Source organism: Simochromis diagramma, unplaced genomic scaffold (genome assembly GCF_900408965.1).
Source record: "Simochromis diagramma unplaced genomic scaffold, fSimDia1.1 OVJJ01000603.1, whole genome shotgun sequence".
NCBI classification, from domain to species: Eukaryota; Metazoa; Chordata; class Actinopteri; order Cichliformes; family Cichlidae; genus Simochromis; species Simochromis diagramma.
Window position 1 is genome coordinate 12,864,159 of NW_024387414.1, and position 19,531 is coordinate 12,883,689.

The following is a 19,531-nucleotide window of genomic DNA, read 5'->3' on the forward strand; positions in this document are numbered from 1 at the left end:
CATAGTGTGGTGGTTTACACCTTCGCCTAATAAACAAAAAAAATGTGCTGTTTGATTCTGGGAGGAGACAACCCCTTACTAATCTCGAGAAAAACAAAACAAAACCAAAGCTCCAATAACATTGCTGCGGAGACCCCATGTCAATAAGGGAGCGGCCAAAGGAAGTGTACAAATACAAAAATCCACTAACAAGAAGTACAATATATATGTTCTTCACGTGAATGTTAATATTTATCATTTTATTTACTTTTATTTACTTTAGTTCAGCATTATAACATGCTTCACTTTCAGTTTGTTAGGATCATTTCTGTGAGGATCAGTCACCCCTAAAACAAGCAGGGACACAACAAACAACCAGCAACAATACTCCCGCATATCAGTCCAAATATGCATCCACATAATGAGTCAAAGCAAGTACAAACCCGCCGAAAGAACCCGCTGTTACAGTCCTTGCTTCGCACACTAAGTCGACAGTTCAGAGCCATTAACAAAAGCAGGATCCACTCAAAGTGACGCAGCTGGTTTAAATGTCATCAGGTTAATATAAAAATTAGACTAAAAACAAACAAAAACATCTCAGTCATACCCGTCTACACTCTGGAGAGTCAAACTGTACTCAGTGCAGTTTTGTAGCTCCAGCTGACACAACATCAGCTCGTCAAAGTCGTTGGTACAGTCAAGACTGGAGTTAGTTGTCTGATTATTTCCTGCACGAAACATAAATTATAAATTGTGGCTCCTTAGGATTTCACACATAGAACAATTAATTCGTTTACTGTGAGCTACATACCAAAGGGAACAGTCACGATGTGCCCTAAAAGAAGGAAGATAACAGAGATCCTGTTGCAGACTCGTCTGGAAAAGAAAAAGGGAAAGAGAGATCTTTTCTTTCAACAAACATGACGGATTCAGTAAGAAAGACAACTTCAAGTTATTCAGTTTACCTATTTGAATCCATTGTAAGATGACTTAGTGCATTTTTTCTGCTATGGAAAATACACAGCTATGGTCTATATCCTGGGTACGCGAACGCTGCTTACGCCCGAGTCTCACAGTCTTCCTGTTATGGGAGCGATAGAAGGATATATTGCGCCACATTAGGGGAAGTCAGTCCTACTCACATTTCTTTAGAAAGACAGAACCGTGCGCATAAAGCCCACAACAGTAGTCGAGGGGGAGTTGACTCAAAAAAGCTACTGAAATCCCAGTGTTTGTGTAGAGTGAGAAATTGGGTTGAAATTAAAACAAACACCCCCGACAAAAAATAAAAATAACAAATAAAAAAATGTACATATGAAGATTTAAAGCAAGCATCGATATTTTTCCTACCACATCACAGGCACCCGTTAGCATGTCCCTCTGTACTGTGTTGTGTGGTTTCTACTCATGTCTCCTGTCTTTTCTCAGCTGTTACCACATTGAGAGCATTTATTGTGAAAGGTGAAAGTGACTAATAGCATGTTGGCCTATGCCCCACAGAGGAATGAATTATCTGACACAGCCGTATTGAATACGCTTAATGAAATCTATTTAATACTTCAACAAAAATATTACCAACTTTGTTGGTAATGACAGCTTTGAGGTGTCTTGTGTGGCCCATTGTTCCACACAAACACTCTTCAAATTCTGAAGTTCTGTGGGCCTCTTTGATGAACTTTGAGCTTCGCTTCTTTCCACTGATTTTAAGATGGATTCAGGTCAGGTGATTGGCTGGGTTATTCTAGCAGATTTATTTTCTTTTTCAGAAACCCATTGAGATTTTCCTCGGCTGTGTATTTGGGATCAATGTATTGCTGAAAGGACCCCCCTTATTTCATCTTCATCATCCTGGTCCATGGCAGCAGATTTTTATCTAGAATGTCTCCATACATTTTTCTATTTAGCCTTCTTTCAGTCATATGAAGAATGCCAGTGATGCTCTGAAAAAGAGCCTCACACCATGATATGCAGTGCCTTTTGACCTCCAAACAATGTTTGTAGTAGGGGATCCAAAAAGTAAAATTTTCGTCTCATCTGGCCAGATTATACACGAGTGTATTTCACAGCCGTTTTTTTTTCTCTAAATGTTGTTCCTTAAAATTTGAAAAAGCTTCAACATGCTTTTTCTTTAGCAATAGTCTTGTGTGGTGAATGTGCACACAGGCCATGGCAGTTGAGTGCATTACTTATAGTTTTCTTTGAAACCATTGTACTTCCTGCTTCCAGGTCTTTCTGTAGCTCTCCAGCAAGTGGCTTTTGGCTTTTTGACAAATCTTTTGATAATTTATTTCACTCGATCTCTGAAATCTTGCAGGGACCACTTGGCCATGGCTGGTTTATGGTGAAATGATGTCCTCGCCACTTCCGAATTATGGCCCCAACAATGTTTACTGGAACCTTCAGTAGTTTAGAAATTCTTCTGTAACCATTGTTTGTATGCTATGTACGTTTGTTTTGCAATAATAGGGTTGCGAAGGTTGTGAGAGCGCTCACCATGTTTAATGAGAAAGCTTTTCACAGACTATAAGTTTGGACTGAACCAGCTAAACTTAATTTGTACTAAGTGGGAGTATTGCTTTCTAATTACTGATAGATTTCAGCTGGTGTCATGAAATTCCATGCTTTTTTTGCTTGCACCTCTCGTTCTTCCTGTGTTGAATAGTTTTTGCCTTAGTTATTTGTCATCATTACACATAACATTATGTGTGTGTTGGATTGGATGGGCTGCCTCTCTCTCTCTCTCTCTCTCTACACACACACACACACACACACACACACACACACACACACACACACACACACACACACATATATATATATAAGGAGAAATCATTAAAATGAAATGAACATGATGTACAGAATTTAAATAAAGGTATTTAGTGGTTAGACTCTGATGGCGCGTCTTGGCGGAACGGTATCCCAGTGTTGATAGGGATTAGATCAGGACCACCTGGAGTTTAGACACTGGTGGGCGAGAGTACAAAATACTTGATGATGTAATGGTAGGTGCTAAACTTTGCCAAGATGGATCAGACAGAAAAAAGTTTTAGTTTTATTTTTCTGATTCATATATTAGACCAGATGCAATGTTGAGAAGAATTTGTGATCACATTTAAAAGGGAACACTTTTCAACTTCAGATGTACAGTATATACAAAAGATATCTGCAGTTGTACAGTTGTATTGCTCTACTGCATCATTTTGCACACTTTTAATCAATATATTCACAACTGTCATAAAATAAAATGTAACATTTTGCTTTGATGGGATCTTTATTTGAAAAAAGAAAACAGCAACCAAAAAACATATTAATAGACATGTTATGATGCTACCTATGCTACCTTTCTTTCTTTCTTTTTTTAACTAAATGTATTCTCAGTGACGTTTCCTTGTTTGAAGACCAAATATGTCTTGTACTGTTCTTGTCCAAGAGTTGATCCTGAGTTAAACTAGAAGTGTTTTGGTAGTGTGGTGCAATTTGGATAACACATTAACTGTTGTGTTGAACTGTCAGTAAAAAGGACCGTAAAGATCTAGTCTAAAAGTATACTGTGCGTGATTGCAAAAATATATATAACAATCAATTATTTTAAATTTAAAACTGTATGTCTTTGAACTGTTCATTAAGCAGCTATGGGGTTAAGAGAAGGACCCAAGATGCAGGCACTGCCTTTGATGCAAGTGAGCTTTATTATCAGGAGGTGAAAACAAGCAAAAGCTAGGATGGCGAGGACAGAACTAAGCTGAACTGGGAAAACTAGTGAACAAACCTGAAATCATAACATGAAGGGAGGAACACGGGATGATGAGCAGAGAAACGCAGACGGACCGACAACGAGCAAAGGCAAACACACACTTTTAAATACACGGAGGGAAACAAGGAATAGCAAACAGGAGGGAGACACGGCTGAACCTAATTAACATGACGAAACAGGGATGGCGGAAAACTGAATACAGTGACACCAGACATGGACCTTCAAAATAAAACAGGAAATAGACAGACTGAACTTACAGACAGACTCAGAGACACGAAACAGAGAGAGCCAGAGTACAGGGACCAGAGTGACATGAGGAGCAAAGGAATCCAAAACCTACGAACTAGAAATACAAAACAGAAACCAAAACACTAGTAAACACGAACCAAGAAGAAACCACAGACTAATAAAAAATAATAATACAAAATCAAAACACCGGGTCACAGACCCAGGACCCTGACAGCAACCCTGCAAACTGTGATTTTGCATTTATCTTAGATTACAAAGTGTTAGCAGGCACCACTTTGACAGAGGAGCATCTTCCATTTTCTAAAAATGTAATGATTCACGGTACACTGGATTAAGCAATATGTTTATGAAAAAGTATTAGCATAAGCTTACTGTATTCGTCCTAAACATTTACATTTTAGGAAGTGGTTTGTTTATTTCAAATAAAATCAGATGCTTTTTCTATGATTTTAGCTTAGCTTGTGTAATTTTACACTACACAAACAGCTTAATTTTCAAAGACGCCTCTGTCATAACAGCTCTGCATGAAACATGACAAGACAAGAAACAACAACAGCTAGTTATTCTGTAAATTTGACAGTTGATGAAAGATGAAATTTAGTAATCATAAGCTACAAGTCTGTGTTTGCTTTGCTCCTCTGTGCAAAAATTTTTTAAGGTGATTCTTTCACATTAAACATGAAGCAGTGATTCATCGAATGAGTGAGTGTGACACATGTTGATATTCCTTTAGTATTAGGTGAGTATGGATATCACAAGTGCTTAAACAACATAAAGAAAGTACGTTGAAGCATGGCGAGGTGGCAGGCAGGCAGGTGCATGAGAGGCAGAATGATGTGCCAACCACAGCTATATAATCGGGGAACAGAGAGCCCAGGAGTTCTCAGATGGCACTGATGAGCCTTTCCCCACAGGGGTCATCAAACCTGTCAGTAGACATTGCAGAGAAAAGGATGGTTGGATTGTATTATGGGTGTGGATAACTCAACCTGGAGAACTAGACTGGGTTTAAGAGGCTTTGAGCGATAATGGTGAACTATGATGTAAATGTTTCACATCAACAAGAAACCCATCGTTGACATTTAATATTCTTCTTTTGGCTGCCTCCTGAATGGCTCATCTGCCTCCATCTCCTGCTGTTGCATGAGTACTCCTCTCATACTAGTGAGTCTTCTTCACATCATCCACACTTTTCGTCTCCATATTACATTCTTTGTCCAACATATCCCTCCTTTCACTATCGCTCCCCTACACATGCATAAACCATCTCAGCCTTGCTGCTAAAATTTTTTTGTCTCCAAAACCCTTATATCAAATAAGTATTTTTTATTGGCATACTTTATGTATAAAATAATAAGGGTGTGATATCTTGTTGTATCTTGTAACATATACAGCATAAAAAGTGACCAGAAGATGTGTTGTAAGCTTCCACTCAAAATTTAAATAGGTGGAAAATGTTGAGAAAGAAAGTGTTGCAATGTGGCATAATCATGCTAGGCTGTGGTTGCGCCTGTAAAACAATGAAAAAAAGTTTTAGTTATTTTCTCCTTTTTTCATATATTATATTATCTGTTGTTACACTGTGAATGTGTTCCATTAATGTTTTTAAAGTGTAGACTGAAAAATATGAAAAAAGGTCCCACAAATTTAGGAGGGGAATTGAAAGAAGCTCAGTTTTGGTTTGTGATTTGTCCGGTGCTGAAATATATATAAAGAATACACACTACCAGTCAGAAGTTGGGACATACCTTTTCATGTATTTATTAGGGGCCGAGCACCGAGAGTGCGAAGGCCCTATTGTATCTGCTCTGTTTCTTCTTCTTCTTCTTCTTCTTATTCTTATTCAGGCAAAACAAGGGCCTTTTTGAGGGCCTAAACATGCTCAAAAACTCATGAAATTTTGCACACATGCCAGGTCTGGTGAAAAATTTTGTATTTTAATGGTTTTACATATGAGCACTGGGAAATGGCTCTAGAGCGCCACCTATGCCTTGTTAAATGCAGCCCTACGACCACATCGTTTGAGCTACATGTATGAAATTTGGCACACATCTGTACCATAGCTGGACTGGCCATCGGGCATACCGGGCATTTGCCCGGTGGGCCGCTGGCGATTTTTTGTTTTTATGGGCCGATCGATTTTTTATTTTTTTTTGGAAGGGTATAAATAATGAAAGGTGTTGGATTGGCCAATTGGTCATGATCGACTCTGGGCTGGACCAATTACAGCCGAGGAGGTCGGATGCACCCTCCCCCTTGTTTAGCAATCTTATAGATGAACTAAAGAAAATGGAGAACAAAAAAAAGAAAGGAGGTGCAGAAAAAATTAGGGCCAAAAAGAAACAAGCCTTTCAGGCAGACGCTGCCAAATGTGTAAAAATAACTGAATTGTTTGGTGGTAGCTATGGCACAGCTTCCACAGATTTAGCAACATCAGCAAGTGATGGAGGCCAGCAGGTGGATAAGGGAAAGGGGAGGCAAGAGGAGGAGAGACCCGAGGCGGCCGCCGGTCATAGTGGCAGAGGAACTGAACTTCAGGTAAGAAGTTATGACCTGCTGTCTATCTGTGTCAGATATAAACCAAGTTTAGTTGTAGTTTGTTTTCGTTGTGCTGACTTTTTACAGTCGCTTAGAATAACTGGTACTGCGTACCAGCTAGCATGACGGAGTTTATATACTGCTGGGCGGGTGCTATGAAGTTACTGATAGTAAATTTTATTTTATGCTTAAGGTTAGTTTCTCAAACTCCTCAAAATCTTAACAAATTGTGCCAATCCTTACATGTTGCACCAGGCTGATTTATCATCAAAAGTGGAGAAGTCTGTGACAGAGGAGACAGAAGAGCAGGGGAGAGAGATGGAGATGGAGAGATGACTTTATGTCATCCATGAGGGATGCATTTGACATATGTTTCACATATTATAGCCCAACAAGTTACTTATAGCAATTTAAATACGAGCAATCAGTTTTTGGCAGACAATAACTTTTTGGCACAACACCGGCTATTGCAATTAATAATACAACAGCTTCTTGCCATTTTTTGTGTTTCTTTTTATCGCTGTGTAACTGAGTTCAATTGAAAGCCTGCATGCGCTAGTACCTCTTGCCACAAGTTCCCAGAAACCTTTGCGGTTTTACCCCTGAATGACGTCACATTTTTGGTGGGCCGGTCTCTAGTCAAAATGCCCGGGCCGATTTTTTGTCCCAGTCCAGCCCTGATCTGTACCATGCCAAGACGAACAAAAACGTCTTGGGCCCATTGACGCAAACCCAACAGGAAGTCCGCGATTTAGACGTGAAGGTGACATTTTGGCTCTAATTTTGCCATTTCCATGCCTCGAACTTTTTCGAACTCCTCCTTGGGATTTGGTCGTATAAGCTTCATCTTTGGTCAGTGTCAACTACACACCTGGGCCATGTTAAATTGCGGAGCTTTTGAGTTTTCACAATACCATGAGGCCGTGGCGCCATGGCGAATTTCGATGACTCGCCATGAAAATCTTATTGCCTCTCATTCTGTCATACATTGTCCGATCTGGACCAAAGAGCACACATATGATAAGGCTCCACCCCTGAACATATTTCAACTGCCATATTTGACACCAGGGACAGCGCCACCTAGTGGGAACAGGAAATGTCATGTTTTACACTTTGGGGTACAGTATTGTGATGGGTGACATCTGCAGCCTCAAATTTCTCCAGGAAAGCCTTAAGGAGTTGGTCTTGGGTTACAGTGAAAACTGTGACTTTTAGCGAAAGGGTGTGACCCCAGCAGCATGGCGAACTTTGATATCTCGCCATGAAGAAACAAATTAGTATAACTCAATGAAATCCAGTCTGAACAGTACCAGACTTTACAGGCATGATGTCAGACCCGCCCTGAACAAATTGTTGTCCCCATTGTCAGGAATCCGCAGAGCGCCACCTAGTGGGAACAGGAAATGTCATGTCTTACACTTTGTTGTACTGATTTTCACAGGTTCATCGTGGCCACCTCAAAAGCGGTGAATATCACCATCAGTCCTTCATGATGCTTCAGTGCGAAAATTGTGACGTTAAACTGAACGGCGCACCCTGGTGGCAACGCTGTTCACCATGAACAATGAAGTGGCTTTTGAGGGGCTTGGAAAGTTTAAAAAGCCTTGAAATTTGGCGCACACCTCCAATGTGCTAAAGGCTTTGTTGTTCTGTAATCATTTTCATTGAATAGTGCAAAATAGCTCCACAGCGCCCCCTACAAAATTTCAAAACATCAGCCCCAGCTCTGTGTTTTATTTATCAGTCTGAAACCTGGGCCCTGTTCCAGGAAGCCGGTTTAGTGGAAAAACTGAGTAAGTATACCCTGAGTTAACGAAAACTCTGGGTTTTCGGTTTCACAAAGCGAGTTCAGATGAAGCCTCAGTGAGTCACCATGACGACACACTCCGTGAAGCTAACCTGCCCCCTAGCAGGTTTACTACAACTAACCCTGACTGTCTCCGCCCCTTTGTCGGAAACCTGACTGTAGGAAGTGTCGGACATGGCGTGCCCCTGCCTTGAAGAGCCAGTAGATCGTGAAGCCCGAATTCTCTGCAGAGCTCTCCGCCGGGAGAGAGTGATTAGAGCGCGTTTAGGACATTCTATCATTTCCTGATGATTTTCTGTGCGAACGTTACCGTTTCTCAGCACAATCTATAAGTTATTTGGATAACATCCTCAGGCCATATATTACGCATGTGACACATCGCGGACATGCTCTCAGTTCATTACATATTATTTGTATTGCACTTCGGTTTTTTGCAAACGGGAGCTTTCTGTATAATATTGGTGACGCTGAGCACGTTTCCAAGGCTACCGTCTGTCGGGCAGTCAGGAATGTTACAGTTGCACTGAAACGTCTCCTGTACTCGTCTGTGGTGTTCCCCGGTCACAGACCCACAAGATTTATCAAAGAGGGATTCCACAAAATTGCAGGTATCAGGATGACCAAAACTTAATTTATGATGTGGTGATACTTGGACTACTACTTAAATTTTACATTTATTTTCAGGGTTCCCAGGCGTGATTGGCTGTACAGATGGCACTCACATTCCAATCATTGCTCCTTCAGTAAATGAAGGAGACTATGTGAACAGGAAGTCATTCCACAGCATTAATGTACAGGTACATAGTTCCCTGTAGCATTTCAAACTAACATATTATTTCATTATAGTAATGGATGCTAATTTGTGTTCTCTGCACTGTGAAGATCATATATGATGCTGCCAACATTATCACAAATGTGGAAGCCAAGTGGCCAGGCTCTGTCCATGACTCACAAATATTCCGTGAATGTACACTGAGCACAAAATTTGGACATGGTGAGTTGAGAATACTTTAAAATATATAAAGACCAATTGCTTCAGGGACATTTGAACTGAAGTGTATCCTTCTGTCTTAGGAGAGTTCACTGGCTACTTGCTTGGTGATAGGGGGTATCCATGTTTACCCTATTTGCTTACCCCTTACCCTGACCCTGAACCGGGCCCACAGCAGCGATATAATCTGGCTAATTGCAGGACAAGAGCCAGAATTGAAATGACTATCGGAATGCTTAAGGCCCGGTTCCAGTGCCTGCAAAGACTCAGGGTCACCCCAGAAAGGGCATGTGACATTATTGTGGCCATGTGTGATTCTTCACAACATTGCCACAATTAGAGGAGAACACTGTCCTTCTGAACCAAACATCAGCAGTGATCCAAACCATGAACATCCTGACCCTCCCACGGACATACAAGATGGAAGCGCAGTCAGAGATACCATATGTCACAATCATTTCTTTTGACCCATCACCTCAACATGTTGAAAGAAGAATAAACAGATTTTGTGTTCAACTGGCTTTATTGGTCGCCTGTGTTTCCTGTACACAAAGTATTAAAAGATGTAAACCTCATAAAGTGTCTCTGTTGCTTCCTCCTCTGTAACAGCTGTCAATGTTTCTTCATTATTTTCCTGTAGTAAAGAAATAAACAACATTGCTGTTCTACTGTAAACTCATGTAATCTGTGGAGTATTACTCACAACTGCATGTTGGTCTGGCTCAACAGGAGGCTGCACCAGATGCAGTACACCACCACCATCAACTGATAGTATATGAGGTTTATACAGGTCACTTATAACTTACAAGGGACCAAATGGCAATTAACAAACATACCAATCACCTTACACTTCATTGTCATATTGCTCTCAAAGACAACCAAGACTGAGGGAAGGCAAAATCAGTAGGAAAATAACTTCACTACAAAATAATCCATTATGGTAAAGAGTTTATCAAATAAATGAGCAGCACTGCAAAGGTGACTGTGAAGACAGGATGTATGCACATCATGTCTTATTTTGAATTTACCCCCTATGTAGGCACTTGTGTCTTGCAGGGTTATTGACTCAGAGGATGTCCCCGCAGAGATGCCTTCGGCCACAGGGCGCCCACTGTTTTGGCTGAGGGCCAACTGCTCAGCCTCTGTGAGTGGTGGTGGTGGAGGACCCCCACCTGTTTTTCGGGCCTCCGCTTTTTTTCTGTTGGCTATAACGGGTCACATTTGAGCATACAGAGTAAGCAAATATGTACTTGTAATGTGCTCAGATAATTTCAATAAGTGCTTACAGAAAGAAAATTAATGTAGCCTCTAACTGCAATTGATTTACATGGGACAAACAGACCAAGCACTATGGCCCATAATACAATTACACCTTACCTGTTTGGACTATATTTTTATATTTCATTTTTACTTGCTGCCAGAAACGTTTGGGGCCTGTTGGGTTGCACCTGCGCTCACATCACGTCACAAAATAAAATGTATAAAATAAAAAATAAAATATAATAAATAACGTGTTAAATGGGTGGAAATCCCTAGATCAATGTTTAAATTAACACTCACGCATTGACTCTGTCGGCTCTGTTTTGCCATGCATGCTCCCTTTCTTTTGCAGCTGGGGCTGTGTTACTTTTTTTCTGCAAAATTTGCATGTTATCGGCATATGCTGCCATCAGAATTTCGGCGTCAAGTGCTGTAAAATACATTGACCGCGCCTTCTTTCCCTCCGTCTCCATGGTGACTCGCTTAATCTGTGCTCCACTGATCAGGGCTTTATGTATCCTCGTGCGCGAGCTTAACTTGGGGTTAAAGCAACTCCGCGTTGATTGAACTACTTGTTATCAGCCTTTCTGAAACCGAATATTCCGAGTTGGACAGTTCGGGGTTACTCAACCCTGAGTATCGTTTTTCACTCTGAGTTTTCTAAACCGGCTTCCTGAAACAGGGCCCTGGTAAACTTATACAAGATATCAAGCTGTACAAAAAAGTCTCTTGGAGCAATATCCCAAATCCAACAGGAAGTCAGCCATTTTAAAATGAATGTGTAATTTTTGCGACATTTTCCCCTCTTTCAGGCACCGTTCTTTGACGAACTCCTCCAAGGGATTTCATCATATTGAACCATTCTCCAGTGTGTGGAATCTAAAGACCTTTGTGATGTTAAATTGCAAAGCTTTTCACGTTCAGGGAAACGGGGTGGTCATGGCGGCACGTGGAGTCTCAATCACTCGCCAAAAAGCAGTAATCTGCTGTCACTCCAAAACACAATGCCCAATCTCTCCCAAAGGTCGCAGGCATGATTAGACTCGAGCTCGGAAATGTTTGTTATGCCATTTGTACTTAATGGTTAGAGCGCCACCTAGTAGGACGACTATAATCCTGGTTGAATAAGATCAAATGTTAGCTGGTGATTAAAAGCATGAAATCCATCAATGTGACATCACATCGGACGTGCTGGTTTTAGGTGTTAGGCGTGGCTCGACGCGCCAGGGGTGCGAGGGCCCTCATAACGCTGCTTGCAGCTTTAATTTTTATTTTTTTCCTACATTGTAGATACATACTGAAGACATCAGAGATATGAAAAAAGATATATGGAATTATGCAGCAAAGAAAAAAAAAAAACTTTAAATATGTTTTATATTTTAGATTCCTCAATGTAGCCACCTTTTACTCTGTTGGCAGTGCTGCAAACCCTTGGCCTTCTCTCAACGAGCTTCATGATGTAGTCACCTGAAATGGTTTTCACTCTACAGGTGTGGCTTTAGGGTTCATTTGTGGAATTTCTTGCCTTCTTAATAGGGTTGGGAACATCAGTTGTGTTGTGCAACAGTTAATGGTTAACTATTGGATACATTTGAAAGGTCATAAAAAAATCAATCTGTTAAGAAAGTGTTAGGAAATTGTTGGGAGAGGGGAAAGGATTTTAAAAATAGTTTTGGGTGGGTTGGGGATGATAGAGCTGGAGCATTTAAAGTATATGACAAAGAATTTAGTCAGACATTATTGTTGCCTTTAAGGCCTACATGGACATGGAAATACATTAAGGTAAATAGATCATTATATATTAAGAATATTAAGAAGAGGAAATTTACAACAGATATTTGTCAAGAATTTTATAATAGATTGGAGAACAAGTACAGTGACTATTTACAGTCACCACAGCAGTCATTTCATTGTTTATAAATCCCTCCATGTTTGATGTCCACATGACTTCAGAATTCCCTTCAGATTTATTGACTGATTTGATTGTTGGAGTTTTTGGTTTTACTGTACAGAAACAGAAACAAGAGCATTAAAGTGAATGTTTGTTCGCCCGGTCTTTCTGGCAGATGCAGAGTTATGGGCTGTAATTTAAAAGAAGTCAACATACTGCTCTCTGTGACACTGAAAACTTTTGACTCCATGGAGAAAGTACATATTAACACTAATGCAAATAACAAATGTGCGTGCACTCTCTGGAACGTAAATAGAAGGACATGACATCATAGTAATTCTGTTATTTTGGAGAAAAATTCAAATGAACAAACTGAACCTTCACAGCAAAGTATGCATCGCTTTGCTTTTGAGATATTCAAGGATCTTTTATATTTGAATACAGGACATTATAGTTCAGCTTTAATGTTACAATCTGAGGAGCTCATCTCCACTTTTCTCTGGAGACAGCGGCTTCCATGAAAGTTAGTTTGAGAGTTAATATTAAAACTCATTATTTTTCAGCTGAATGTGTAATAGAAATATAATTCGGGCCTCTTAACACGGTTAAGAAATACAGAACTTACAACTGAAAAAAGACAATACTTACCAGTTTGAAATTCCCACTCTTCGCTACTGTCACTGAACTTGCCACTCAGACTTATGAAGCTTTTCACGCTGACCACATATGCTGAACTGGGATCCAGGTCTTGACCTTTTATTGCATAGTAATTTAGTCCATCAACTGTGGCTGGTTTGAAAGGTGTCTAGTATGGAGGAACAAAATGAGTTTGACAGTTGCCCATGTTTACATCTCCAGAACAAATAGTTACTGTGGCATTGTTCCTACCTTTTCTGTTTCTCCTTTTTTATAGTAAGTCACCACAGCAGTCATTTCATTGTTTATAAATCCCTCCATGTTTGACGTCCACATGACTTCAAATTTCCCTTTGAGTTCATTGACTGATTTGATTGTTGGAGTTTTTGGTTTTACTGTACAGAAACAGAAACAAGAGCATTAAAGTGAATGTTTGTTCGCCCGGTCTTTCTGGCAGATGCAGAGTTATGGGCTGTAATTTAAAAGGTCCTCACATACAAGGTCTTAAATAATCAGGCCCCATCTTATCTTATTGACCTTTTAGTACCATATCACCCTATTAGAGCACTTCGCTCTCGCTCTGCAGGCCTACTTGTTGTTCCTAGAGTATTTAAAAGTAGAATGGGAGGGAGAGCCTTCAGTTTTCAGGCCCCTCTTCTGTGGAACCAGCTTCCAGTTTGGATTCGGGAGACAGACACTATCTCTACTTTTAAGATTAGGCTTAAAACTTTCCTTTTTGCTAAAGCATATAGTTAGGGCTGGACCAGGTGACCCTGAATCCTCCCTTAGTTATGCTGCAATAGACGTAGGCTGCCAGGGGATTCCCATGATGCATTGAGTTTTTCCTTTCCAGTCACCTTTCTCACTCACTATGTGTTAATAGACCTCTCTGCATTGAATCATATCTGTTATTAATCTCTGTCTCTCTTCCACAGCATGTCTTTTATCCTGTCTTCCTTCTCTCACCCCAACCGGTTGCAGCAGATGGCCCCGCCCCTCCCTGAGCCTGGTTCTGCCAGAGGTTTCTTCCTGTTAAAAGGGAGTTTTTCCTTCCCACTTTCGCCAAAGTGCTTGCTCATAGGGGGTCATATGATTGTTGGGTTTTTCGCTGTATCTATGAAGCGCCTTGAGGCGACTTTTGTTGTGATTTGGCGCTATATAAATAAAATTGAATGGAATTAAAAGAAGTCAACATACTGCTCTCTGTGACACTGAAAACTTTTGACTCCATGACGTTGCCATCTTTCCAGATAGTTGCTGTGTGAGTTTCTCCAAGCACGAGTATCAGTCGAAAGGAGCAACAACATTGTCCAGTGCCACACTGTTGTAAAAAGCAATTCTTCTTACTGTGGGAAATAATAATACAAAATGTTTAAAACAAATGATATTTATGACATCTTGTGCTGATTAAGCTAATCTTACGTTTTTATGTACAGCATTTTCACCCAAGGCCTCCATCCCACATTTTTATTTCCTCTAGCTTACAAAAGCCAGTGTTATAATAAGACTAAAAAAAAAACAAAAAAAAACCATCTCAGTCATACCCGTCTACACTCTGGAGAGTCAAACTGTACTCAGTGCAGTTTTGTAGCTCCAGCTGACACAACATCAGCTCGTCAAAGTCGTTGGTACAGTCAAGACTGGAGTTAGTTGTCTGAATATTTCCTGCACGAAACATAAATTATAAATTGTGGCTCATTAAGAATTCACACATAGAATAATCCATTACAGCATTTGTTCACTGTAATGTACATACCAGAGAGAACTGCTGCAGTCGCGATGTGTGCTAAAAGAAGCAAGATAACAGAGATCCTGATGCAGACTCGTCTGGAAAAGAAAAGGGGAAACGCAAAAGGAGATCTTTTCTTTCAACAAACATGGCGGATTCAGTAAGAAAGACAACTTCAAGTTATTCAGTTTACCTATTTGAATCCATTATGAAACAACTGAGTGCATTTTTTCTGCTATGGAAAACACTCAGCTATGGTCTATATCCTGGGAATGCGAACGCTGCTTACGCCCAAGTCTCACAGTCTTCCTGTTATGGGAGCAATAGAAGGATATATTGCGCCACATTAAGGGAAGTCAGTCCTACTCACATTTCTTAAGGAAGACAGAACCGTGCGCATAAAGCCCACAACAGTAGTCGAGGGGGAGTTGACTCAAAAAAGCTACTGAAATCCCAGTGTTTGTGTAGAGTGAGAAATTGGGTATGCATTATCTGACACAGCCGTATTAAATACGCTTAATAAAATCTATTTTATACTTCAACAAAGGTATTATCACCTTTGTTGGTAACGTATTACCAACATTGACATTTACATTGACATGTAAATGTTTAGAAAGAAACCCATCATTGACATTTAATATTCTTCTCTTGGGTGCCTCCTGAAGGGGGCACAATGGCTCTCCCGCTGTCACTTGAATACTCTTTGCTTACACTGGCCTTCTGCATGTCCTTATTTACTGCATCTTGTGATTTTCTTTGTTGTCTCTCACTTTTCGTCTCCATATTACACATTCTTTGTCCAATATATCCCTCCTCTCACTATCGCTCCCCTACACATGCCTAAACCATCACAGCCTTGCTGCTCAAATTTTGTCCCCAAAACACTTACATCCAGTGAGTAGTTTTTTTATTGGCATACTTTATGCATAAAATAATAAGGCCGTGATATCTTGTTGTATCTTGCAGCAGAGATATACAGCATACACAGCATAAAAAGTGACGAGAAGACGTGTTGTAAACTTCCACTCACAATTTAGATAGTTGGTAAATGTTGAGAAAGGAAGTGTTGCAAGAGTTGTAGATCTTGTTCATGTGGCATAATCATGCTAGGCTGTTGTTGCTGCTGTACAAAAAAAGAGAAAAAGATTCAGTTATTGTCTCCCCTTTTCATATATTATATTATCTGTTGTTACACTGTGAATGTGTTACTGTTTTTGAAGTGTAGTCTGAAAAATATATAAAAAAAAGGTCCCACAAAGTCAGGAGGGGAATTTAAAGGAGCTCAGTTTTGGTTTGTGATTTGTTCTGTTGGTTTTCTTTCACACACATACAATCAGTAAAACTTTACTGATATCACTGTTGCTGTATTGCAGCACAAAAGGGCTGACATGTAACTCAACTGCATTGAGGTTGATGTTATTTTCCTGCTATGCCCAACGGCCAGAAAGAAAAACCAACATTGGTTAAAGTAAATGATAAGCTTGAAAGTATAACATACCGATGCACTGGCTCTGAAAACAACAACCCCATACAATTCTTTCTTTTGAAATATTTATTAATACAAAACAAAACATGTGAGTTAACATTTTTAAATTTTCTTAACATAATTTTATTGGAAAACTTAATTTATCTTTTTTTTTAATAAGTTCTTTTAGTTGTATTATTATCAGAAGTAGTTAATAATAGAATTAGCATTTTGTGATCGTTTTTTGATGGTCTGAATGATGCAGGGGAAGAAGCTGTTTGTGAGCCTGGAAGTGTGGGACCTGATCTACCTGAGGCATCGGCCAGAGGGTAGCGGGTCAAACAGGTGGTGAGCAGAGTTCAAGGGGTCACTGACATTCAGATTCAGATTATTTTCTAAAGAAGTAGGACAAGTCCTCTATCTGAACACGTTGTACGCTGTTTCATCTCCATCATCAGCATACTTGACGATGACGTTGGTTGGGTGGGTTGATGTACAGTCATATGTGTACAGGGTTGTACAGTAGGGGGCTGGGAACGCAGCCTTGCGATGATCCGGTGCTGTAATATATATAAAGAATATACACTACCAGTCAGAAGTTTGGACACACCTTCTCATTTGATGTTTTTTTTTTTTTTTTAACTTTCTACATTGTAGACACATACATACATAAAACCTTTTACTTTGTTGGCAGTGCTGCAAACCCTTGGCCTTCTCTCAGTGAGATTCATGATGTAGTCACCTGAAATGATTTTCGCTCTACAGGTGTGGCTTGTCATTGGTTGAATTTCTTGCCTTTTAATGGGGTTGAGGCCATCAGTTGTGCTACGCAGAAGTCAGGTTGGTAACACAGCTGACAGCCCTATTTGACAACTGTTAGGATTCATATTATGACAAGAACCAACCAGCTAAGTAAAGACAAATGACAGTCCATCATTATTTGAAGAACTGGAGGTCAGTCAGTCCAGAAAACTGCTAACACTTTGAATGTGTCCCCAAGTGCAGTTGCAAAACCAACAAATGGCAATATTGGCTCACACGAGGACCGCCCCAGGAAAGGAAGAGCAAGAGTCACCTCTGCTGCTGAGGATAATTCATGAAGGTCACCAGCCTCAGAAATCGTTCCCAAAATTAACAGATTACTAGTGTAGGATTATAATATTATTTTATGCCAAGTTAGACCCTTAATTAAAGATTGTGAATTATTATGTAGTTTTAGTTTGCATTATTCTCCTGAATTAGAAGAAGGTGATAACTATTGCATTTGTTAAACTGATTTGCATTGCATTAGACTGCTGATTTATTGTGAATGAATGATATTGTTTTATGATGCATTATACTGCCGAGTTATAAGAAATACTGTTCGCAGAAAGTCATCGCCTTATTTGTCTGATTAGAAGAGAACAGAACATACTGGAGAGGTTTTCTGCCCCATCTCAGCAGGAGCAGATAAACAGGGAGCCAAGGTCGTAGCTTAGGCGCTGTGTGAGAGAAAGAATGTGAATGTTTAGGCTTTTATGATTAGGTGGGGGCCACTAGAGGCTATAAGAGTTTGATCAATGCTCCACCATTTTGAGATCTGATGCTGTCTGCGTACGGTGTCCATCTCCCACGCGTGTGATCATTAAAATCATCGTTTGACTTAACCCGACCGGACCAGTGTTGTTATTTTGGTTTTTCCTCTTGTATCCATCCCCAATATTTGAATGAAGTTTGGGGGCTCGTCCTGTGGTATTGGGGTGGAAGTTGGAGGTTTGGACGGTCCGAGGTTGTCGAACGGACAGGCACAAGCCAGTGGTCTGACGTGAGTGGGCATAAGCCAGCTTATACAAAGGTAAGGCACTACCTGTTGAATCTATTTCCAAAGTGTGCCAAATTGGACATGATAAAATTAAAGTCTACTCACTGAAGTTACTGGTGAAGGCCTGTTTTGATTTTAATGAAAATCTCATGAGACTAATTCAAGTTGAAGTTTATAAGTTACAGTACTGGGTTAGAGGCCCAAGGTAAAGGAAAACAGTGAAATTGGGTTAGAGGCCCAAGTAGTTTGATAGGGAATTGGTCATTTTGTGGGTTAGAGGCCCCATTGACCACTAGGTTGCACCTGCCTCAGTCATACTCTTGTTTTGAGGGGTTGACTGCTGTTTCAAAGTGTTATAAATTATTATAGGACGGCAGTGAGAATCTGCTAAGAAGCGCATAGCCCGGAGGTTACGCTCCCTCCTGGCTGCGGACGCGCGACCTTGACCTGTCAGCGAACAGGGTTAGTTCAGTTTGGCTTGACTGTGGGGTACAGGGCATCCTGGAATAAGCTAGGAGTTAGAGGCCCCTTACTGTGTTGAACGGTATCTGCGCTTTTTTGGACACTGTTAAATTGAGTTAGGGACTTTAGAGATTAGGCCAGATACAGTTAGAGGCTGATACTGGTTAATTGATCACAAAAAAGTTGGACTTTCTTCGGTTGGACCCGTTAACTTAAATTTGTCAAAATTGTGTAGGCGCTAAATCTGTCAGGCCTGAGAGTAATTGTAAATATAAGACGTCTTTGTAATATAAAATAATAGAGCTGTGTGTGAGACTGTGTGTGACGTGCAGCTGCAGCGCTGCGAGCTATATTTAGACGGTGTGTGAACATGCAAATGAGGTGACTGCTGTGAAGCGCACAGAGGACTTTTTCTTCCTGTTTAGCGTGTTTTTGAGTTTTATAATTATGATTTGCAAACAATGATACATGCCTGTAATTGAAACGCTGATTTTGCTGATTATAATATTACAAATAAAGTTTTGAATGACTACGGTGGATGTTTGATGTTTGGCTGGGTTTTGATATAGAAAAGACAAATCGTGCATGATTTAGGCCGGCACTTCAGTCGGCAGGGTAAGATTGAGTGATAAATACGGGGGTGATTTGTTTCAGTTTTGTGGTGTGAAGCAGGATTTATAAGATTTTTTAAGTGGTTCTTGTTTCAGTTCAATAATATAAGCGGTTACATTTGATTTACTGTTGGTTTTATCATAATATGGGGTGTGATCAAGCACGAATTTCAGCACTAGATGTGGTGTAGTAATTTCATTTTATTTAGATAAAAGGCATGCCTATTTCGGGGCCGTGCCAAATTGAAATTTCACATATAGGGGATCTTCTTTACATGAATTGCATTTGTCACAGTGAGTATGAATAAATGACTGAATACAGTGAATTTTTTTGAGGATGTGTTTTGTTAGATTCTAA

The 19,531-nt window shown here is 40.1% G+C and overlaps 1 protein-coding gene and 1 long non-coding RNA gene across 6 annotated transcripts in view; both read right to left on the reverse strand.

The window, feature by feature from the left end:
- LOC120720834 overlaps positions 1-19,531 on the reverse strand; it is a 34,494-nt gene that overhangs the window by 5,159 nt on the left and 9,804 nt on the right. The window contains exons 1-4 of one of the 5 annotated variants that reach the window (XM_040010634.1): positions 1,330-1,457; positions 945-1,060; positions 791-855; positions 587-707 (exon numbers count right to left, since the gene is read on the reverse strand). The exons of 2 other annotated variants lie outside the window; for them this stretch is intronic. In XM_040010634.1, coding sequence (XP_039866568.1) covers positions 587-707; positions 791-855; positions 945-958 — 200 coding nt within the window. In that variant the 5' untranslated portion in view covers positions 959-1,060; positions 1,330-1,457. Of the gene's footprint in view, positions 1-586; positions 708-790; positions 856-944; positions 1,134-1,329; positions 1,458-14,861; positions 14,933-15,027; positions 15,163-19,531 lie in introns of those variants that run through there. 2 more of the 5 variants (XM_040010633.1, XM_040010635.1) reach the window with 2 other exon arrangements.
- Positions 3,019-13,269, reverse strand: LOC120720838. Its single transcript, XR_005693068.1, has 2 exons — positions 13,118-13,269; positions 3,019-4,908 (listed from the first exon to the last, which is right to left on the reverse strand). It is a non-coding gene; the product is annotated as an uncharacterized LOC120720838 (long non-coding RNA).